Raw genomic sequence first — 23,692 nt, forward strand, 5'->3', positions numbered from 1 at the left:
ATCTGTTCATCTCTGCCTCCTGAGGCCGGGCTAAGAGGCACATGCTGCCGCACCCAGCTTTTATGTGTATGCTGGGGGATCCGAACTCAGGTCCTCACGCATGTGCCCCAAGCACTGCACCCCAGCCCCTAAATCACTCTTTTCTTGTAAGAGAACACCCACTGTGACAACACAGATTCCAAACCCGAGGGCATACTGTCTGCCAACCCTGCCTCTTAATTCTAAGGTCTCCATGTCCTCATCTGCAACAGGTAACTAAGAGGCTGTGTGCCTAGTGAGAACACTGTGAGGAGCTGAGTTGAGCTGGGTAACGGGGCATCCACAGTCAGTGCACCGGTGCTCGGCCACAAACACCATTCCAAAGACCCTTCTTTCTCACGCGTTTGCACAGCAGAGAGGAGAGCAGAGGTGGGCTATCTTCATCCATGCCAGAACAGGCTGTCAGGAATGAAGCTCGCCTCCAGCGCTGAATGACCACAGCTGAGCGGGCAATGCTGCCATCAGCATGCAGAGCTCCACGGCTCACTTGATCCCACAAAATGAAAACCAGCCTGGGGGGCTGGAGAGATGGCTCAGTGGTTAAGAGCGCCGCCTGCTCTTCCAAAGGTCCTGAGTTCAACTCCCAGCAACCACATGGTGGTTCACAACCATCTGTAATGTGATCTGATTCCCTCTTCTGGCCTACAGGTGTACATGCAGAAAGAACGCTCTATACATAATAAAAAATAAATAAATAAATATTAAAAAAAAAAAAAAAGAAAGAAAACCAGCCTAGGAAGAAGCAGCCTTCTGGCCTCATACCTACTAAAGGTCCGGTCTCTGAAACCAGGACAGGACTACTGAATAACAGCTGGCCACGGTGGCCAGTGGCCATCATCCCTGCAATCGCTGCACAGTCACACACTATCTCCTCTGACTCCCGGTTATCATCTTAAAGTCCACAGCAACACCACCCAGTGGGACCACATTTCCACTCTTGGCATCCTGCCTGAGAATCTGAGCAGACGCAAGGGGTTGGTTGGAGGAGGTGGCGAGCCCCGACTGGCGCTCACCTCACAGATGTCCTTGAGGTGTTTGATGTACACTCGCTCGGTGTTCATGATTTCCTGGATGACGTTGGTGCGCATCTGCTGCAGGCTCTCGGCATGCTTGTGGCGGGCCCTGCTGGCGTCCTCGTCTTCCTCGTCCCCATGGGAGCTGCTGCCCGTCTCTGGCAGCTCGTCCTGGTTGACCCGAAGCTGCAGGCCACACACAAGAGGCAGGTGGCTTAGCGGGGAGGAGGAAGTGGTAGCAGGAGCAAGGCAAGGACGTCGCTGGCCTCTGCTCTCTGTGCCTGAGTTATCAAGTCACGGCGCCCTTGATAAGTGTCCACGGGCAGTAGCAATGCCAAGTAAGCTTGTTTACTTCCACTAAGAAGCATTTGGGAGGGCTGGAGAGATGGCTCAGAGGTTATATGGGCACTGACTGCTCCTCCAGAGGTCCTGAGTTCAATTCCCAGCAACTACATGGTGGCTCACAACCATCTGTAATGTGATCTAATGCCCTCTTCTGGCCTGCAGGTGTACATGCAGGCAGAGCATAATAAACAAACAAACAAACAAAAATAAATAAATCTTTTTTTAAAAAAGAAAGAAATTGGGAGACCAGGCCCCGCACCTCATCTGGGCAGCCCAGTTGAGCTGGCGCTAATGGCATGGACACAGGAGAGCCAGGCGAGGATGTGAAAGCGGGAGAGCCAGTTTCAGCCCTTGCTCAACTGAGCAAAGCAGAAGATCTGTCAGGCTGAACAACTCCAGAACCATCACCCAGGCCTGGATCCAGGGCTTTGAGTTGATCTACCCCCGTCTCTGAACTGCTGGACCATGTGAAGGGGCTGGTCCTACTGAACCAAAGCTATAGGCTCTCCACGACACACAGCAAGGGCAGAATACCTGAGAACAGTCTCGGTGAAGTTCCGGTATTGATTAGGGAGGCAGAAGCCAGAGGCCTTGAACCAAACTGATGACTCACTGCAGTGAACAGTAAGTAATGCTCGCTGTTTGCCCAAACAGTAAGTAAAGGTGTTTGGGCAAAAGGATGTACTGTATGACACACCATGACACACCACAGCTTCCATGGTCATCTTTTTCTTTTCTACTCTTTTTTTTTTTTTTTTTTTTTGAGACAGGATTTCCCTGTGTAGCCTTGGCTGTCCTGGACTCGCTTTTGTAGACCAGGCTGGCCTTGAACTCACAGAGATCCACCTGCCTCTGCCTCGTGAGTGCTGGGATTAGAGGCGTGCGCCACCATGCCCGGCTTTTCTTTTCTTTTTTGAATTATTTTTTGCTTTCTTTTTGAGAGGGGAAGTTGCAAGGGCAGGGGTGGATGTGGAGGGACAGGGAGATGAGTGGGATTGAGGTGCATGATGGGCAAATCACAACGACTCAATAAAAAGTTTAATAATAATAATAATAATAATAATAATAATAATAATAATAATAATAATAAAGATTTTCACTCCCAGCCAGCCTATTTCCTACAGGCGTGGCTTATGCATGGTATTACAGACCATGACAGAAGAACTGGGCCTGGGTGAAGCCTGAGATGTGCTAAGCTCTTCTGCAACGCCCTGGCCACCATCACCCCCGGGAAGCACAGAGGGCCACACTCACCCTCACGAAGCTTGCAGGGAACCAGGCCTCTTTATCTTCATTCCGTCCCCACCACCAGTCCTTGTTAGAGGCTTCGAGGACCTGGATGACATCGCCAGCCTTGAAGCCCAGTTCCTGGTCGTCCATGGTCACATGGTCCCAAAGGGCTTCTGCACAGACCACGCTGCCGTCACTGATGAGCTGGGAATGTGGAGACAGGAGAGCGTGCTTGGCACCCAGCAGCAAAGCGGGCAGACAGAAAGGAGCCACACGCCAGGTGTGCTTCCTCAGAGTGACCTGGCACCGTCTACTCTGTCTGGAAAGACTCATGGCTGTCCAGGTACACTGGCTGTGTGAAATCAACTGAGGAGAACAGCAGCTGGTAGGTGTCTGTGACCCGCACTTAAAGGGAAACTCAGATCAACTTTGAAAAGGTGAGTACCTATGCTGGGTGTGGTGACACATGTCTGTAATCCTACCAAGTAGGAGTTTGAGGCGGGGGTGGGGGTGGGTGGGGGTGGGGGGGGTGGGGGGGACGGGGGACACACAGGGGAGGAGGGCGGGGGGCGCGGTCACACATTCAAGGCTAGTCAGGGTTTGATAGGCAGCAAGACAGTCTCAACAAAACCGAAGCTGTACAGAACCCATTGACTCACAATGAGGCTACATCATAGTAAGTCACCGGAGTCAAAACCATCATAAACTGTTCACTACGTTTGCTGCACCTAGTCACTGTATGTCAGGGCTGTTGTAGCCCACGTAACAGGAAGTGCATCACGTAACAGGAAGTACATCACATAACAGGAAGTGCATCACGTAATGAAGCTCTGAGTAGCACCCAAGTCACTGAGCGCTGTATTGGAAGGGAAAGAGAGAATAGAACGGTTGTTCTATACCACTAATCCAAAAACGATAAAAACCCACATCTGAAGTATCTGTTGACTCCACGGAACACGGGCATAAGGCTTTCGTGCCATGGGAAAGTCAGAGATCTGGAGCAGGGAGCTGCAGACCAGTTACTAGCAAAGTCAGTGTCTGGAATCCTTGTTCTACAAATGTCTTCTGAGGCACCACACTAGGTGCCAGAGCTAGTGCCAGTGATAATTGTACACCTTAGTGAAGCTGTGTTCCCTGTGGTCCGCGCTAATGTCAAAACCTGGAGAATCTTCCAGAAAGAGTCAAAGAAAAAAGGATAATGCAGGGCTGAGCGTGGTGGCGCACACCTTTAGTCCCAGCACACAGGAGGCAGAGGCAGGCGGATCTCTGAGTTGGAGGCCAGCCTGGTCTACGGAGTGAGTTCCAAGACAGCTAAGGCTACACAGAGAAACCCTGTCTGCTGGGGGTGGGGTCGGAATGGGGGAGAAGGACAAGAAAAGGCAGGAGGAATGCTGATTCAATGTAGTAGAAAATAAAATGACCAGGAAAAAGAAACACATGGTTAACTCTAGCTGTTATTTGCTAGCAAACCATTTCACGCCAACCCCACCCACCACCCCCATGGTGTTGGGCATAGAACTCAGAGCCTTATGCGCTCTGTGACTGAACTACCCTGCCCTTATTTAAGATAAAGGTCTCCACAAACTGCTCAGGGAGGCCTTGAACTTGCAAGCTCCCTGCCTTGGCTTTCAGAGTGTTTGGCATACACCAGGCCAGGTGTAAATTCATGCCAACATGCCGACCAGTGTTTTCATTTCCCTTACAGAGCCGCTGTGAGAATCACCTGAGATAAGTTTTGGTTTTTCGAGACAAGGTTTCTCCATGTAACCCTGACTGTCCTAGAACTCACTCTGTGGACCAGGGTGACCTGGAACTCAGAGACCAGCCTGCCTCTGCCTCAAGAGTATTGGTAAAGGTGTACATCACCATAGACCAGCTAAGGACCATACTTAAAGAGCTGAAGAGCCAGCCCTGAAGACCAGTACTTGCTTGCCTTACTGCTTATGGGGATGGCTTTGAGTAACCTACAAAGCTCAGTTACAGACAGGTCCCTTGACGATGACAGAGTCCCAGGCTTCAGGATACACCCAGTTAAGAAGTGATCAGATTAGCCAGGTGTGGTGGCGCACGCCTTTAATCCCAGCACTCGGGAGGCAGAGGCAGGAGGATCGCTGTGAGTTCGAGGCCAGCCTGGTCTACAAAGTGAGTCCAGGACAACTAAGGTTACACAGAGAAACCCTGTCTGGGGGTGGGGTGAGGGTGGGGGAAGAAGTAATCAGATTGCCACAGCCTTGAGAAACAAGTGCCTGGCACACGTGGGATTCCTGTACCTCATTGATGGCCAGCTGTTCCCCGCCTGGCTGCAGGTACCGGGGGTTGGCCTGGCAGAGCTCTTCATAGCTGAAGTCTTCCTCGCTCCCATTGTCATCCGCTAAGGCCGAAGAGTCTGCACCTCCATCTGAAGAGACTGCAGGGGAAGAGGCAGAGAAGGCATGCTTTAAAAGACATGGTGGCTCATACCTGTCATCTCAAGAGGCAGAGGTAAGGGGGCGGGGGCGCGCCACAGCAAACCCGAGGCCAGCCTGGGCTACACAATGAGTTCCAGATGAGCCAGGGTTGCACAGCGAGACACAGATATCAACAACAACCAATTTATATGGTAAAACAAGTGGCCGCTTGGTAACACTCCTCAAGAAAAATGGCCATTTTATCCTACCCAGAGCAGGACCATGTTAGGACATCTCCAGTGACCTTCTAACTCTGGGGTGGCATCTGGCAGCAAGAGCAGCTAGAGTCCAGTGTCCCAGCAGCTCTGTGATAGAACACTCCAGACATGGCAACCATGCTATTTTCTGAGTCAAGGGAGAAGGACTCATTTATGACTTGGTAGGAAATCCACTCCAGAGTGGATACAGGGAACACAGCTAACAGCCAAGTGTGGGGGTTCACAGCTGTGATTCCTGAACCTGGGCTGAGGCAGGAGGATCACTGGGGCTTGGAAGACAACCTAAGTTACTGAGACCTCGTTTAAAAGGAAAAGGAACATAATGACGTTTGCAGGAACACTTTTCAAAAGCAGTCAATAAAAAAGGTGGGGGCAGTGCTTTGCTTAGACTACCACAGTACCAGGATGTTCTTTCAGAAACATGGGCTCCTCTCACTGTTGCTGCGTGCTTGAGCTACACCGGTTTAGCCTCCCTCTGGTATAGGAGCAGTGACATCGACATCACCATTTTCTCCAGCATGAGGGTCTGCAGGGTGCTGGGGAAGATGGGACGAGGCTCATCTGCCCCCAGGAGCCAAGAGTAGCAGCTGGTGAGCAAAGGGAGGCTCAGTGCCTAACACTCAAGCCAGACAGTGGCTCACAAAAGGTGGTAAGGAGGCTTTAAAGAGAAAAATCATGTCACTGAGAGAGGCTCTTCAGGGGTGAGAGACGTGCCGCCCCAGTCACAACACTGAGACGGCCCTTGAGCAAGAGAAAATGGTGGCAAGATTTGAAGGGTACATCATAGGTGACTCCAAACCAAAGACCACTTTAACCCAATGTAGAAGATTTTAAAATCAGAACATGGCTGTCTGGCAAGAGATCACATCCAAAGACCTTTTAGGTTCAGGTGTGGTGGTACATGCCTCTAATACCAAACAATGAAGGTAAAGTTAGTTTGTAGAAGGAAGCATTCATGTTTGAAAGTGATGTCTAATTGAGTGCCAGGAAAAAAAAAAAAGGTAACGAAAGCTGGGCATGGTAGCACACGCCTTTAATCCCAGCACTCGGGAGGCAGAGGCAGGTGGACTGCTGTGAGTTCAAGGCCAGCCTGGCCTACAAAGTCCAGGATAGCCAAGGCTACACAGAGAGACCCTGTCTTGCGGGGAGGGGAAGAAAAGAAAAGTGACAAATCAGAGAAGAGTAGGATACACTCAACTCTCATGAGGAGAGAAGAGAGGGGAGGGAAAGGGTAGGGGAGGGAAGAAGAGAAAAGAGAGATTGTTATTTCTGTTGTATTTTATTATTGTTACTGTTCATCTGAACTTTGTGTGTAGTTTATAAATTTATCTGAGATATGCACAAGTAGGAAAATCATAGTGTGTGTGAGGTTTGAACTGAGATTTCATGTATCCATGAATATCTCCTATGGCCAAGGGGTTTCTGAGAGTGGAGTGAAAGTTAAGAATGGGAAGGCTGAGGCCGGGCGTGGTGGCGCACGCCTTTAATCCCAGCACTCAGGAGGCAGAGGCAGGCGATCGCTGTGAGTTCGAGGCCAGCCTGGTCTACAGAGTGAGTCCAGGACAGCCAAGGCTACACAGAGAAACCCTGTCTCAAAAACTCGGAAAAAAAAAAAAAAAAGAATGGGAAGGCTGAGGCAGGAGACTGACTCCCAGGGCCAGGGACAGCCAAGCGTGTTCTTTCAGTGTGGTTTTCATGACTGGTCTCACTCCATAGCCCAGGCTGGTCTGGAATCCCTATCCTCCCACCTCGGCCAAGGGCTGAGTCACAGGAAGGTGGCACCAAGTGGCTTCTTTCTGAGTTTTCAGTTATCAGTATAATGTTGAGTTTCCAGGGTCCCCTTACACTGTAGGTTTCAGAGAGAAGATTTCTTTGCAGAATGTGACCAGGGCAGGACTGAATGACGCTGCTATAACAGGAAGGGAAGTAGCGGGGCTGGGGAGACAGGAAGCTGGTGCCATCCTGGGAAAAGATCATAAGAATGGGAGTCCTTAGGTGATGACGTCATCCTCAGGCTGGGAGCAAGAGAAGCTGAGCTCAGCACAGGAGCACTGGCAAAAGGGACATCCAATGAAGAAGCAGCGTAGCGGGAAAGAGACCCCTCTGCTCCAGCCTCCCCACCCTGGGTAGCCCTAGCCCATGAGCCTAAGCTCCACTCAGCTTCTTCCAGCAGCTTCGGACCTGGCTGGGTATGCTCATGAGCAAGCCCATGTTTTCCTGTCTCATTGCCTGAGGCTGCAATCCCACAGTGTTGCTGTAGTGACCCCGCCTTCAGAGCTATCCTGTCCGTCCAGAGGCCATACGTACACCAGCATTGTCAAGCCTCTAGATCCTGAGTCCATGACCGTTGGACGACCTGGTGTTGGGCGGCTGAGCTGGAGCGCACTGGCCCACAGCGGCTGCTGGCTGCCTGTAGTGTTCCCCTCCCTCCTTCCACACCAAGCCTCAGTTCCCTTCCCTGACTGCAGTCAGGCAAGCTCTGGCTACAGTGCAGTGAGCTGCCTTGGAAGAGCCTGGGGGGAATATGGGCCAAGGTGCTCCTGAACTTGAACCCAGGGACACTTGGTGCTCCTAATGTTGTCCTGAGTCTGGGGTCTTTCTGACTCCCCACCCCAGGAAGGGGCAGGAAGGTGGGCAGGGGTGGCTAGCCACGTGTACATGTGTGACGTAGGTCTTTAGCAAGTACATACTTCCCCCCCTTTTCAGGGACGCAGGGCTGAGCATGTGAGGTCTCAGCAGTCTGAGAATCAGAGCGCAGTATCTGTTCCTTTTAAATCTTCACTTCCATTGCCTTCCCTGGTACCGGGCCTCGCAGGTGCAGAACTGAAGGTTCCTTACTACCTCGTGCATTACGCGTTCCTGGGGTATGGGCCCGGGATCTTGAGGAAGCAGGAAGCGGTTTAGTTTTTCTGCATGCAGAAGTCAGCAGTCTGAGGCCCCAGGGAGAGCACTAAAGATAAAAGCCTTTGTGAATTTGGGGGGATGGGGGAGGCTGAAGTGGAAACAGCAGCCAGTAGTGAGGCCTGGTGGCCTGGCTGGGTTTACAGCTAAAAGGTTCTAACGATTGTGGGTGAGCTGAGAGAATAGACAAACCCTGGGTCTGGCTGGGGACCAGAGCTGCAGGAATCTCTGGGTGCCGGCCAGCAGTGACCTGGCACTGTCCCACTCCGCTGGCATTTCTCCTTATCACATTTCAGCTATGGCAGAGCCAGATCAAATTTTAAAAAATACAAGAAAGGCATGGGGCCTCTCAGTTAGGGCAAAGCCCTGAAAATGCCACTTTTTCCTTCAAAGAAGCACTGAACAACGTTGGCCCAGTGAGAATACTGCCACCCGATCTGCCTGTTGCTAGGGGAAAACAAAAATCAGTGGGTTTTTCTTTTCTTTTCTTTTTTAAATCAGTAGCCATCCCCTATAATCCACAATATACAGAAGTCTAATATTAAGAATTCTCTGAGAAAAGTGCTAGACATGTTCACAGGAGACAGGGATACACAGTGACAAAGGAAAAAGTGACAAATGACCTCTGAGCTGCTGCCATAAATGCGTCCTGCCAACTGTAAAGGGCGTAGGTTTTCATGTTTTACGTACTCAAAGGCCATTCTTTCTCTCCCTCCTTTCTCACCCTACCTTGTCTCTACCTTTCCTTCCAAAGGGGACAAGAACCCAGTCAAGCCCCACCTGTCTCTCAACACTACTCTTGGTCACCCTAACAGGCTCACTCAGCTGCCCCTTGCTGGCCTCCCTGCCCCGCCCCACCCACTGCCTATGGCCTGTACCAAGGCAGATACTAAATCCCTCTTAATTTAAAAATGTGTCTCTGCTCACCTGCCCCAGGGAAGTCAAAGCCCCGAGGCCCACTATGTGCGCGCGCGCACACGCACGCACGCACGCACGCACGCACGCACGCACGCACGCACGCACGCACGCACGCAATGTTACCCTGATTCTGATGACTTTCTGATGCCCCTACAGGACACCCCTCCTCAGACAAGACTCGTGCTTCTTGACCATTCCATTTTTTAAAAACCTCATCTTCAGGCAGAGGCAGGAGGATTGCCACAAGCTCAAGGCCAATCAGGACTAAGTGTGGAGACCCTGTCTCAATTAATCAACCAATCGGTATAAATAACTAAATGCATTCTAAAATAAAACTGGGGGGCAATCTCAGCACTCAGGGAGACAGAGGCAGGTGGATTTCTGTGAATTCGAGGCCAGGCTGGTGGTGTACACAGTGAGTCCAGGACAACTAAGGCTACACAGAGAAACACTTCTTGAACAACCCCACCCCGACCCTGGCAACAAAACAAAGAAACAAACAAAACAATGAAAACTGGGGGTTGTCAAGGTGGCTCAGGGGTAAAGACACCCACAGCCAGGACTCACATGGTGGAAACAAAGGACTGACTCCCACTAGATGGCCCCTGACCTCCAGATGCTCAGGCATAAGCAACAACAACAACACTTTTTAAAAACTGTATAATATTCTTTTTACTGGGTGCTGCATGGTGGGACCTCCGTGGTACATGTCTTCTCCTACTGGCCACCTCTGTGATGCCTCTTTCAGGTAACAGGACAGAAAATCTGTATAACAGACAGCAAACGTGGCCTGGTATCAGAACTTCAATCCTTCCACACTGTTCTGGGAGTTGCAGTGACTGCTGAGGCCGCGTCCCTTTCCAGCTTTGGCTCCTGGCTCCCAGTGAGACTGACCACTGTCCCAACTCAGTTTGTCTTCATTGTTTGCCCCGTGGGACCTTTATCTATGATGTTAAGTTCCTCCTAACCCCGCGGACTCCCAGTTCCCAGGCCCAAGGGCAAGAGACAGATGCTTTGTTTCTGCAAGCTCAGCAACCCCCACCCCCACCCCTGCATAAATACCTGGGGCAGAGAAGCCTCTCGAACTGCCAATGGGGAAGTAGGGTTCCAAGAAGTTACATAACTAAAAAAAAAAAAAAAAACCCCCGCTGCACCAGGCCAGGCTAGCGTGGACACCAGGGCTCCTTGGCTCGCATCCCTGCACCCACCACAGACTGTGGCTAGAAAATTCTGCAGGTGGTCTTCGCGCCTTCCACCTCACTCCCCAGCCGTGCTCTGTGCTGCTTTCACAGTGAATTAAAAATCCTGGCCTCCTGGTTTCACGAAAAGCCCCATGGTGGTATTTTTCCCCCACACAGCATTCAAGGCCTCCTTGGACCTACGTCAGTGGTATGCTTGGTGCCAGACACTTGCAGTAAATGATTTTTCAGCTGAGCTGAACACTGCTAATGGGCAAAGAGCAACTGAAACGCCTGGTGTGTGCCTGATGGATGCCAAGGCCCACACCCGCTGCCTCCGTGGGTGACCTCTTCCCTGGGCCCCGTACCTCTGCAGTCACTTCCTCCAAGCTCCAAAAGGCTCCAAATTCCACTGCTATCGATGGCAGTTAGCAAAGGCGACTTGTTAACCTATAGTCATTCTGAGTAATAAATCATTAATATACTTTCTCAAAATACACCTCTGCAAAACCAAGAGAAATACATAAATAAAAAGAGAATTGTTTGTTTTGTTTTTCGAGACACGGTTTCTCTGTAAAATAGCCTTGACTGTCCTGCAAAGCTCTTTGTAGACCAGGCTGGCCTCGAACTCACAGAGATCCACCTGCCTCTGCCTCCGGAGTGCTGGAGTTAAAGGCCTGCGTCACCACACCCAGCTGAGAATTGTTTGTTTTGGCTAGGTCTCACCATGTAGCCCAGGCTACCCCCCCATCTACCTCCTTCTCCTTGATGCTGGGATTATATGAATATATCTCCACAAACAGCTAAATATGTAATTTGCCCCCTTTATATTGTAATTTTTTTTAAAACTCCAGCTTAAGCCCTTTAAAGCGGTTGAGTAGCATTAGTCTGCGCTTCACGGCTGTGCACGGACCTCCAGAACGCTTTTATCTTGCAAAACCGAAACCCTGTACAAACACCAGCTTCCTTTCCCTCTCTCCCCGCCCCCGCCTGCTCCTTGCCAGCCACCTCTCTATTTCCTGTTTCTGTGGGTCCACTTCAGATAAGTTTGTGTCCAGGCCACGTGGTAGCAGCCTTGTGGCAACAAGTGTCTCACTTAGCACAGTACCCAATGCCCTCCCGGTCCCTCCATGATGCCCACAACAGATGTCAGGTTTCCCTTCTGTCTTCCGGCTGTGTGTTCCTCCCTTTCTGCTTTGCATGTTTGCTTCCATGCGGGTAAGCACACTGGGTGCTTCCACCTCTTGGCCACTATGAACAGTGCGGCCATCTGTGCGTGTGTGCGTGCGTGTGCGTTCGTGCACTCGCCGTGCCTTGGATGGCCGGCTTTCAGTCCTGTGCGTTCTGAACTCAATCAAGAGAGCGCTGCGCTTGCTCATTCTGCGGTAGGACTTTGGAGGCTTCCATATTCTTTCCCAAGGTGGCCACACCGTTGTACATCCTCACCACCAGCTCACAAGGGCACAGCTATCTATATTGTTTCTTTTATCGAAAACCTAAGTATGGAAAAGACAATTTTTCCTCCTTGTGTCTTTCTTTTTCGTTAATTAAAAACACATAGGCATATCATTTTTCACTCCTTCTAGCTCCTTCCATGTCCCCCAACTTCCTCTCAAACTCATGGCATTATTCTTTAATTATTATCACACTCACACACACACACACACACACACACACACACACACACACAAACACGGGGCGGGGGGGGGGGAGGTGAGGGAGTGTGGGCACACATGAATAAATATATAAACACAGCCAGCTGAGTCTGTTTGGTGTTGCTCCTGTGTAACTTATTATGGGCTGACAACCTGGCCTTGTATAACCATTTTGGAGCCACCCCCGGGGAAGACTAGTTCTCCCTTCCTTAGCTAAATCCTGTAAACATAGAGACTGCGCTGTTCAAAACCAAGGTCACTTTAAGATCTCCAGGCTCAGGTCTCACCCACCTCAAGTGAGTTCTACTTTTAAGTACTTGCTAGCTACAGCTTTAGTCAGGAAGCCCCTCTTTACCTTCTTTTGGCAATTTTTTTGCTGCTGAGGATTGAACTCAGAGCCTTGAGAGTGCAAAGAGAATCCCTACCCTTTTTAGCAGCTCTGTGTGCGGACTCAGCACATACCTCAGGCTAGAGGCAAGTCTGGAACTTTTCGGAAGCCCACCCTTTCCAGATACACAACACGGTGGGTTCACCGTGCTCTGGTTGGATCACCACAGTAAGCTACCACCCTTAGGAAGGTTGTTCCCCTGGGGTACATATCATCTGTGTGTTCAACTGCTCTGTCCTTTACACAGTGGCCTCCAGAAGTTTGTTCTGGGAGACTTATAACTCCCCAGTCTGTTACCTTGTTGGATGAGGGGACAACTAACTCTCTACGGACATCTGAGCCACCTCCAGCCAGATAGGACCCCAGAAATGGGTGTAGAGGGTTGTGTGTTACCTGCAGAGAACAGGCCAGTGCCTAGGTTCACAAGGCCACTAGCTAACTGGACCGTTAGGGACAGAATCAGAAAGGGTGTATATTTTATAAAAGCTAACAAGGAACAGCAGCTATGCTCCTTTTGAAATCAGCAGGCCATCCTCTCTGAACTCAGACCTCACACTTACGAAAGAGCATCGGATCCCACAGGTGAGTCTGACAGCAAGAAATGACATCACACAGCAGCAGCAGTGGAGCCCTGTTTTGTGGCCCCTTCCTGGCTGTTCAGTGCCACCCCTCCCCCACCCCAGCCCTGGCCTGAGAGTGGCTTTCTTCTCCAAACAAATAGGTCTCTTTCTTGCTGGCTTATTATTGCACAAAGTAGCAGGGTTTAAAAGCACTGAACCAGAGCTTGGTCTGGGTCCCAGAGATGCCACCTTGGGAAAGCCATGATCTCTGAGCCTTTGCTTTCTCATGGGTAACTGAGAAAAACACCTCTGACCCGTGCTGTCTGAGGCGGATGTGGAGCAAGGTGAGAAGTACCCAGCCTTATCAGCTAGTGTTCAGGGCTGGGCCTGGAGGTGGCACAGCTGGGAAGAGGCAGGCTGTCACCCACAGACTTGCTAATGCACGGTGCCCTTTTCCAGCCAGCCAGTTCCTGGTGGGGATTTCCCCAAGGCTTTGTTTGGGGGGGGGAAATTCCCCGTGCTTAGAATAGTCTGTTAAAAAAAACAAAACAAAACATACATTTCAGAAATCCTCTCGCTGCTCACTCCACTTCCTCCAGGCCGAGAGAAGCTGTTCCAACTCCCCCCCCCCCCCTTCAAAAGCGGAAATGGCCTCCCAGGCTCGGCAGCTGTAGTTACAGCTGACAGTGGGCCCAGCCCCTCAGTCCAGAGAGCAACTCTCCGGCCACCTCCTTACCCACAGGGGGAACCAACAATGCCCACACAGCTGCAGGCATACTTGATCCACTCTTCTTCAGGGGTCTCCCAACACCCAAGGCTGTGGCCCCCTGCCACATTGGAGGATGCTTAGAAAAGTGAAGATGCCATCCATATTCTCTGGCTGTTAGCCAGGACTGAGGTGGGAGCTCTTTCCAAAAGCCCCTCACAAAAGGCTGTGACGCCTGACAAACTTGAGAGGCAGTGGGCCTTCAGGCAACCCCTCACACCACAGCATACCCATGGATCTCTCTACAGAGTGTGTCTGGGACCTGCCTTTATCACACCACACCACACCACATCACAAGGTGCAGAGCAATGGGAAGCCAGCACTACTGCTGTGGGATGCTCCAGTGGTCCTGCTCTGACGGGAGGAACTGTTTTGCTCCTTCCTTCCCAGGCAGCTCAGTGCTCTGAATGAGTCTGAATGATTCTTTAAAGCCCAACGGTCTCCTTTTAGTGGGGGGGTCCCCCAGTTTTCTAGCTGTCTCTTACCTATGCCTTGATCCCCTACAATAACCATCTCCGACCCGTTCTAGAGGCATGGGCGTTTAACCTCTTTCAAAACACCTCCCAGGACACAACTGCTTTATTTATCAAGCCATAACCATTATTATTGTTATTATTATTGTCCAGAACTATGTCCCACAGACCTTAAGGTCTCCTTTGTGAGCCACTGTGTGCTGCAGATGCTTTGCACGTTCAAAAATAAACAGTTGCTGTCATGTCCTCCTGCCTTTCACCCTTGCTGATTATCCTTTGTAATGCCTACGGATCTCCCATTCAGCTCTCATCAGCACGCAACATGTTTCTGGCTGTCCAGAGCTGATAGAAGGAAAATGCATCACGACTGAGCCTAAGCATTCCAAACTTCTAGAAGTGGATGTGTTTCTACAGATGGCTTGGTAAGTCTTCCATTTCATCATCACCACCACCAGTGAGCAGTGTCCTCCCCCCTCCCTCCCCCTCCTCCCCGGAAGTGAGCTCGCCTAGAGTTCTGCCATCCACTCTCGGCATTGCTGTACTCATCTGTAAAGTGACTAGACAAGATGAGACGGGATGAGATGGGAAGTCTGGGCAGCTGGCACCTCCATGGTGCCCGTCTCTGGGCCAGCAGCCAAGAGGAAGCTGGCCTTGCTGTGCCCTGTGACAAGCCCCAGCTTTACCTCTGACATGCCCTGGAATGTCTGCTGTCTCCTTAGCCAGCTGTTCCACCACTGTGGGTCCCTGGGTTTGATGGTGCCTGCCCACATCCATGCTTGCTAACGGACACTGAGGGGCTATCCCTTCCCACGTTCCCTCTACCACTGATCAGGTCCAGTGGCCACTTTGCAGGCTGGTGGAATCTATCAGGGAAGCCGGCGAGGTCAGGTGTATTGAGCATGGTATTCAACACTAACAAGTGTCCCAAATTATCACCAGCCCCGCTCATTTATCTAGGAGGAGGCTGTGGCTTAAGCCCAACTAGTGGTGTGCCACGCCTCTAAGCCCAGTGCTCAGGAGGGTTAGGCAGAGGACCAGACTGACTGGGCTAAGAGATCCCACCTTAACTAAAAGACCCCACCCTAAAAGACAGAAACTTGGAAATGAGACAATGGTGGTCACATCTACTGCTCCCAAATGGCAAAAGCATCAGCCAAGCTGATCCCAGGGTTCACTGCCCTCTCCTGGCCTCTCAGAGTGCCCTCTGCAGCAGCAACCCACCAATGGGAGCTTCAGATTTTTTTTTTGAACAATTATTATTACGAGGGAAATCACACTACCTGTGGCTTCACCTGTGCTGTGCACAACATGCCAAGACTCTGAGATGGTTCTCGGGAGCTCATGCCTTCAGTGATGTCACAGAGTAGAGAAGTAAAGCAGGCTGGCTGGAGAGCAACCCCACCACAGTGGTACAGCAGTGGAGTACCATCAGCTAGGCTGGTCTCAGAGGCTGAGTACCCATCCATTCATTCCCCCAAAGGACAAGCTTTCGTGGAAGATTCTGGAATAACCCGGGGAGATCATTGCTCCGGACAGGCAACCCAATGGGAAGGAGGCTCCAGGAGGCAGGAGCATCATCCATCCCTCTCAGCCTCCCAACCCCTACCTCCTGGCTTTACTCTCGCTGTGCCATGTCTGACGGCGGGCGTGATTGAGCCCGTCACTCACAGTAGCCTTGTTGGATAATCTGCCAGAGACAGAAGCGGTGACCACATATCCCTGTCCTGTCTCGGCTGGCCAAGGAAACGAGCCAAACAGGGAAGAAAGCACCAACTACAAACAGCCTCGCGGTGGCCGGGCCTGCCTTCAAGCTGTCAACTACGGCTCCCATTCATCTCCGCATCTATTTAAGGCAAGACCAAAGACAAGCTCTGTTTTTAGAGCATCTGCAGTCGGGAGGGGGGGATGGGGGGGGGAATTCTCCCTGTGAGGTTCCCCTCCCCCTCTTATTTCCTTAGGAATGTGTGGATTACAATCTATAACTTCCTAGAATAACCTTTCTTTCTCGTTTAGAGTCTAGTCCAGTTGCTGATAAAAATAAACATTATCAAGATGAGATGAGCAGAACTCACAAACCGAACTGGGCCAGATTACTTTGAAAACACTGAGTACTTAAAACCAACCCCTCCCGCCTCACACAGAAGGGAGCGCTTAAGCTATCACTGACGACGCATAGGCAGCACACAGGTATCTCCTTTTAAAATAAAGGAATTTCACAAAACCTAAACAAACCCCCCGAAACAATCACAGTAGCAAACACCAGGTCCCACCACCCACAAGAGGCGGGTCCACACTTGCTTCTTGTTAGTCTGACTACTCAGTCATACACCCAGATCAATTCCTCTGATGGACCCTCTCACGGGAGGAATAAGAGTTTCCTTTTTCCTTTCCTTCCAGGTACGCTCACAAGCAGATAAAAGAGGAGTGGGGTGGGGGGAGGGAGGGAGAGAGAGGGAGAGAGAGAGAGAGAGAGAGAGAGAGAGAGAGAGAGAGAGAGAGAGAGAGAGAGAGAGAGAGAGAGAGAGAGAGAGCGCGCTCAGAGAGTAGAGTCAGCAACACTGCCCACAGGAGAACCGCACACATACCCATGTGAAGGCTTTCCAGACTCCAAAATCTTGCTATTTCTCCTCTAGCTACCATCCTTCTGTTTAAACACACACAGCAGGGTGACGGTGTGACCAAGGAAACAGGTCCTCAGCTCGCTGTGAGGCACGCTGCTGGTCAGGCTGGCAGCTGCGGGAACTTGAGTGTTGTCTGTTCTCCTGGCCAGAGCTGCCCAGAAACTAACAGCTTGCTTGCTGCCCGTGACTCAGGCTCAGTCGCTCCAGCGACATCACCACGCGCTGACTTTTGGGAGGAAATTCTAAACGAACGCAGCAAATCCACCGAGCCAGCGAGCGGCTCAGCGCCCGCCCGGTGATGGAAGAGCGCCGCTTTTAACTCCAACCCCCAGGGCTGCTCTAGGCTTTGCAGATCACTTTCCCAAAGCTTGTTTGTTTCGGAGAGAAAAGCACAGAGGTCACTGGGTTTGAAAGTGGAGTTAGGATTTCACAGCATGGAATGCCAAAAATTTGAGTTATGATGCTACATTATACTAACTATAATTTATGGAATTGTTGAAAAAAAAGGGGACTTTTGTTTTTTAAAAATGTGTGTTAAAATGGCAAGAAGACAAAGAGACACATAATAAGCATATGTATGCTTTAACCCTATGAAAGTCATACTTTGTATCGCCACTATGTAAAATATGGGCTTTGTTCTAAAAGAGGTTCCATTAAATAGCAGTGTGGGTTATTTTTAATTCCTCGACGCTTTTCTGTATTTCTCAAATAATGGGCAATTAGCAGGTTGTTCTTTTACATTTCCCCGCTGCTGTCAACAGTGCGCTTCCTTCATTTCTTCTGAATAGGAAGTCACTGACTTTTAAACTTCATGAACTATGAGTTAATAATATGCGCAAAACCAGTGGCCGCATGACCATCCTCGGCATATGGGTTAAAAAGTGAGAACGGCGATTGGTAAAACGCAGTGGTGAGCTTGGGTTCAAAGCTGCAGCTTTCTTCACTGGGCTGCAGCGCTTTGCGCCTGGCTTCTACTTCCTCCCTCGCAGCAGCGGAGGGGCAATGGGGCACTCCTGACCCTGCCTTGGCTGTCTGAAGGATTTGATCAAGTGCCTGAGCAGCTGGGCCACCTCCTTAGGAACTGGTAAGGGTTATCTGTCCTGAGCCACTGCAGCTTGCAAATACCTGGTGACCCTAGTAACATCCAGTTCCCTGGGAAATCAAGGTGTCAAGCTAGGTTAGGTGGTGCGTGTCTATAAGCCCAGCACTCTGGAAGCCCAGCACCCTGGAGACCACCAGGTCCAAAGCTAGCCCGTGTATGTGGTCGCAAGACCTTGCCTCAGACCAAAGCTTAGGCTATAGTTCAGTGCTTGACTTACCAATGTAAGTATGGGTTTAATCACCAGCAACACACACACACACACACACACACACACACACACACACACACACCACGTGGGGTGCGGGGTGGGGGACGGCGGCTCACAGATGTGAATTCCAGGTCGGCCTGTGCTACAGCTCAAACAAAACATTCAACACCATACAACTTCAGAAGATGGGGCTGGCCAACTAGTAACCCCCTGGCTGACTGTGCGCCATGTTGCAGCTTTCACATTTGTGGCCGTTTCCATTTATGTGTTCTTTCCTGCCCCTGATTCTGCTAAGAAAAGTTTCCCAGGGAAATTATAGTTTTTAAGAGTCTGTAATACACCTGTATCCCAGCACTTGGGAGGCTGAGGCAAGAGGATCAAGAGTTCAGAGGCCAGCCTGAGCTGATAGAAACCCTGCCTCAAAAATGAGCAAATAGAGCTACAGAGATAGTTCAGTGGCTAAGAGCACCGGCTGTTCTTCCAGAGGACTTGGGTTCAATTCCCAGCAACCACATGGCAGTTTACAATTATCTGTAACTCCAGTTCCAGGAGATCTGACACACTCACACAGACATACATGCAGACAGAACACCAATGTACATACAATAATAAGTAATAAATTATTTTTAAAAACTAAGCAAGCAAGCAATCAAGCAAACAAACATCAACAAACAAAAACCCTGCAGCATAGGGGCCACTGTTCTGCTCACATAATGAAAGATATTTCATTATACAAGCAGGAAAGCCTACCTCACGCTTTCTGGCTTCCAGAATAGTGGGAAATATCATTTTATTAAAAACCAGAAAAGGGGCTGGAGACATGATTCAGTAGTCAAGAGAACTGGTTGCTTTCCCTGGTAACCAGGTACAATTCTCAGCACACATGTGGTGGCTCACAACCATCTGTTAACTGCAGATCCAGGGGACCTGATATCCTCTTTCGGCCTCCAAGGATACCATGGACACATGTGATCAACATACATGCATGCAGGTAAGATACCCATACATGTTAAAACAAAACAACCTAAAATAAAGGCAAGACACATATAAGCCGAGTGGTTCGATGATGGAGAACTTGCTTAGCGTGCATGAGGCCTACAGTTTGGGAGTAACTTTCAGACCAACCCAACCTCAAAACTAAGGTGAAGGGAGTCCAAGGAAGACATCCAGTATTGGTCTCTGAACTCCATACATACACGCACACACTTGCTGAGGGGAAAAAGTATCAATAGAGCAAACCGATTTAACTTTAAGGCTTTTAAAAAAAATGTTCAGAGATTATAGCCTACATTTGCCAATGTTTAAAAACTAAACAAAACAAAACAAAAAAAACCCTCAAGCAGAGTGAAAGATAAGTCTTATCCTTCCAAATAATTTTTTTTTTTTTGGAGGGAGGGGGTTGGTTTTTTGAGACAGAGTTTCTCCGTGTAGCCTTAGCTGTCCTGGACTCACTTTGTAGACTACGCTGGCCTCAAACTCACAGAGATCCACCTGCCTCTGCCTCCCTGAGTGCTGGGATTACAGGCATGTGCCACCATGTCTGGCTAACCTGTTCTTTGAGTAACTACGATAGCAGGCAACAGAGGGCATCAAGTCAAGAAATAATTGATAGGAATGGATTTGCAAATCACATATTGGTATCAAATACTTAGAAACTAGAAGAAGGTAAGCCATGCATGGCGGCACTGGCCTTGTGGTGGTTTGGGTGAGGAATGTCCCCACAGGCTTGGGCATTGGAACACTAGCTCACCAGTTGGTGGAGCTGGTTGGGGGAGGTTTTGGTGCTGTTGCCTTGCTGGTGGAAATGCGTCACTGGGAGGGGCGGGGGGAGAAGGCTATTTCCTGTTTGCTCTCTCTGGCTTCATGTTTATGTTTGAAGATGTGGTAGCTCAGCCTCCTACTCCTACTGACATGCCTTGCGCTTGCTGCTACGCCTCTCCACCATTATAGACTCTTGGAAGTCGAAATAAAACTTTTCTTTCTAAGTCACCTTCTTCACGGTATTTTATCACAGTAACAGAGAAGGAGCCAATACAGGAACTGGTACCAGAGAGTGGGCTGTTTAACGTGAAGAAGCTAGCCATGTTATTTTTCTGAAAGATTTTGGACTTAAAAAAAGTGGTTGGATGCACTGTAAGCCTCGCTCAGCAGGAGCCTGTAAAACAACAGTGCTGACAGCAATGTGGATGAGAGAGGCCCAGTTCAAGAGCTTTCAGAGAGGAAAATACTAGCCACTGGGCTAGAAGCAATGCGTATGATATCTGGCAAGGCCTTTTGCCTGTGACCTGAGAACCTTCCTGAGGCTAAATCAAAAAGTAATGGGCTGACTTCTCTGGTGAAGGACATTTCAAGACTGTGTAATATTGAGTCTGTGGTATGGTTCTTTTTTAATGATGTTTATGAAGGCCCACAATGAAAAATAGCATGTGAGGCAGAAAGGAATACACAATGTACAGTTTGGAGAGACGAAGGGCAGCTCCGAAGCTTAAGGCAGAGATCAACACCATTAACGAGCCTACCCAACTAAAGTTCCAGATTATGAAAGATCACCTAAGGCACCGCCTGCCCCTAGAAGGCAAAGGTGTGGAAAGGTTGCTGCTAATGTGGCTCAAGTCGGGCCGGATCCTTTCTAAGCTGGCAGCCAAACTTGGCAGTGTGGTCCACGTGGTGTTGGCTCAAGGAGAGGCCTGAAAGGTTCAGGAGTGAAGAACACTGGTGCTTCCTCCACAGTTTCCGAGAGCCACTTAAGGCGGGCTTCTGCATGAAGGCCTGAGAGGGCGGGAAGCTGAGAGGCTACTTTGAAAATGCAGCCTGGCTCGCAGCGGAGACCCCATGTGTTGGAGATGCCAGAGTTGTGAGACACTTGCGGGGGAGAGCTGCACTCAGGGAGTGAAGCCAGCCAGCCAGCCAGGCAGAGGGAGACTGAGGTTGCAGCCGTTTGACATTGGACACGAAGCTACAGGATTCTCTGTTTGTCCTGCTGGATTTCAGTCTTGCTATGGTCCACTCTTCGCCCACTGTGTCCCCATGCCTCATTTTTGGATTCTGCGGCATTCCATGGCATTCATTATATGCTGAAGTATGTAATTTGCCTTTTGATCTTACTGGAGGGGATATTTTAAGAGACGGCCTCAGTCTCCGAATGGACTTCCAAACAGCAGCACTGAGATTGTGAAAGACTGCGCGGGATTTTGAGGTAGGACCTAAAAGCATGTTGCGGTATACGATCATGGCGGTGAGGGAGTGGAATTTGGTGGTTAGACTAAGAAACGGCTCCCTTGGGCTCAGGCATCTGGACACTTGGTTCCCCGGTGGTGGAGATTTTGGGGGAGGTTTGGGTGGTGCAGCCCTGCTGGATTAAGTATGTCAGTGGGCGGAGGGCTTTGATGTTGTATAGTCTCATCTATTTCCAGGTCACTCTCTAACTTCACGTTTATCTTGGCAGCTGAGGTCTCTCTGCGCTTCCTGCTCTTGCCTCCACGCCTGCTGCGCGCTGCTGTGCCTCCCTCTCGTGATGGGTTCTTATCCCTCTGGAACTGTCGGCCCATGTAAACTAGTCTTTCTGTAAGCTGCCTTATCACAGACCAGAACAGTAGTGACTAATACAGTCAGAAGGCAGAGACAGGAGGGTTGGAAGTTCAAGGCCAACCAGGTCCACCTAATGGGAGCCTAATCTCAAAATATTTAGGAGGGTGAGGGAAGTAGTTCGCTGGTAGAGTGCTCACCTAAAACGTGTAAAGTTCTAGAGCTTAGACTTGACCAGGAAGGCCACTGGGCAGCCCCAGATCCTGCAACACAGAGGGGAGGCCAACCATTACAGCATGGAAGAGCCAAGGGTTGAGAACCAAGAGCTCCCTTCTGAGTAGCGATGACTAAGAAGCGCCACTCTGTGCTGTCTTAGCCACTTCAGCTTGTCAGGACCGTGTGGACTTGAACACATCACGGCAAAGGAAATTTGTTGTTCCTGACTTGAACGAAGGCTCCCACCATTTCTCTCTTTCACAGTCTACCAGCTTCTAAACTTGCTCCCAAGATGCTCTCCACAGATGCCAGCTAGGACTTAGATTGGTGCAGAAACAAACACAGACCTGTTGAAAAGATGCTATGTTATACAGGGATGGTTCAGCAGCCCACCAAGCCTGGGTTTTGACCTTCGGGGACTCATACAGTGAAAGAAGACTCTTGCAGATTGTCCACTGACTCCCACGCACACTGTGGCATGCTGGTGGATATAGGTGTAGGCATGTAAATAAATAAATGCAGTCTTCAAAAACAGGAAACGGCCGGGCATGGTGGAGCATGCCTGTAATCCCAGCGCTTGGGAGGCAGAGGCAGGTGGATCTCTGAGTTTGAGGCCAGCCTGGTATATGGAGTGAGCTTCCAGACAGACAGGGCTACACAGAGAAACCTTGTCTCAAAAAAACCAAACCAACCAAACAATCAAACAAACAAACAAACAAAAAAAAACAAAAAAAAAACCCCAGGAAGTGGGTAGCAAGATGGTTTGGCAGACAAGACTACTTGTTGCCCGGAGTTGAATCACTAGAGCCCACAAGGGAAGGAGAAAACTGACTCCTCCAAGATGGCCTCTGGTGGTCACACACCTGCTGCGGTAACACGCACAACACGCATCCGAAATAAATAAGGGAGACTAACATTTTAGAGAGGTTGCTTGTCTTAAAGTGGTTCTCTCCTATAACCCCAGTGCTAGAGGCGTGTGGGGCAGGAGGACTGCCTCAATCAAGTTAGAGGCGAAGGATACACTTCACCCCATGTCTTTATCTTGACTTCAGTATCCCGCCAGCTGGTTAAAGCACCACCCCTGTGTGATCTGGTTTGAGTGGCAGCATTACTCCTAACTTCTTCAGCAGGACAGCTGGGCAGAGCCTCAGGGCACACTCAGGCCTCCAGTTCCTGAGGGCTGGCACCTGTTCATGTGTGTGCGCGCACATGTGTGTGAGAGGGCGTATGGACCAGGTGTTTACATCTCTTGTTCTTCTCCTGGGTGTTTAATAGTCTCTCTTACCTTTTGTTTTGTTTTGTTTTTTGAGACAGGGTTTCTCTGTAGCCCTGGCTGTCCTGACCTCACTTTGTAGACCAGGCTGGCCTCGAACTCACAGAGGTCCGCCTGCCTCTGCCTCCCGAGTGCTGGGATTAAAGGCGTGCGCCACCACACTCAGCATATTCTTTCTTCTTTAAAAGCCACTTTCTGAAACTTGAGAAACATAGTCTTCTGAGAAGGTTTTTTTTTTTTTCCTGATTGTACTTTACAAAGACTGGAACAAGCACAAGTCACAAAATGGAGACTGCTTTACCTGGCGGTACATACTTGTAAGCCCAGCACCGGGGAGGCTGATGCAGGAGGATTGAGAGTTCAAGGCCAGTTTGGTTTACATACATAGCAAGACCCTGTACCTTATTTAAAAAAAAAGTTGAACTCTGCATCATGTTTTTCTGAGGCAGAGACAGAAAGCACTGTTCCTTTTTTTAAACCCTTGATTATAGGCAATGCTAAGCCATGAAATAACCAGCTGGAGAGTGGCTACTGGAGCTCATGTGATCTCAGCCTGGAGGCAGCAGGCCACAGGCAGTAATGGGCTGTTCCTAATCCTTCCTTTGAAAGGAAGCAC

The 23,692-nt window shown here is 50.0% G+C and overlaps 1 protein-coding gene across 7 annotated transcripts in view; it reads right to left on the reverse strand.

Annotated features, from left to right (window-relative positions):
- The window catches only part of SPATA13 (spermatogenesis associated 13), a 271,150-nt gene that overhangs the window by 15,705 nt on the left and 231,753 nt on the right, over positions 1–23,692 (reverse strand). For 6 of the 7 annotated variants that reach the window (XM_084767572.1, XM_084767573.1, XM_084767575.1 and 3 more), the window contains 3 exons: positions 4,898–5,034; positions 2,652–2,831; positions 1,053–1,238 (listed from right to left, as the gene is read on the reverse strand). In XM_084767572.1, coding sequence (XP_084623698.1) covers positions 1,053–1,238; positions 2,652–2,831; positions 4,898–5,034 — 503 coding nt within the window. Of the gene's footprint in view, positions 1–1,052; positions 1,239–2,651; positions 2,832–4,897; positions 5,035–16,716; positions 16,904–23,692 lie in introns of those variants that run through there. The other variant, XM_084767578.1, reaches the window with a different exon arrangement.

The sequence above is a fragment of the Acomys minous genome, assembly GCF_964271855.1.
Source record: "Acomys minous genome assembly, chromosome: 18".
NCBI lineage: Eukaryota > Metazoa > Chordata > Mammalia > Rodentia > Muridae > Acomys > Acomys minous.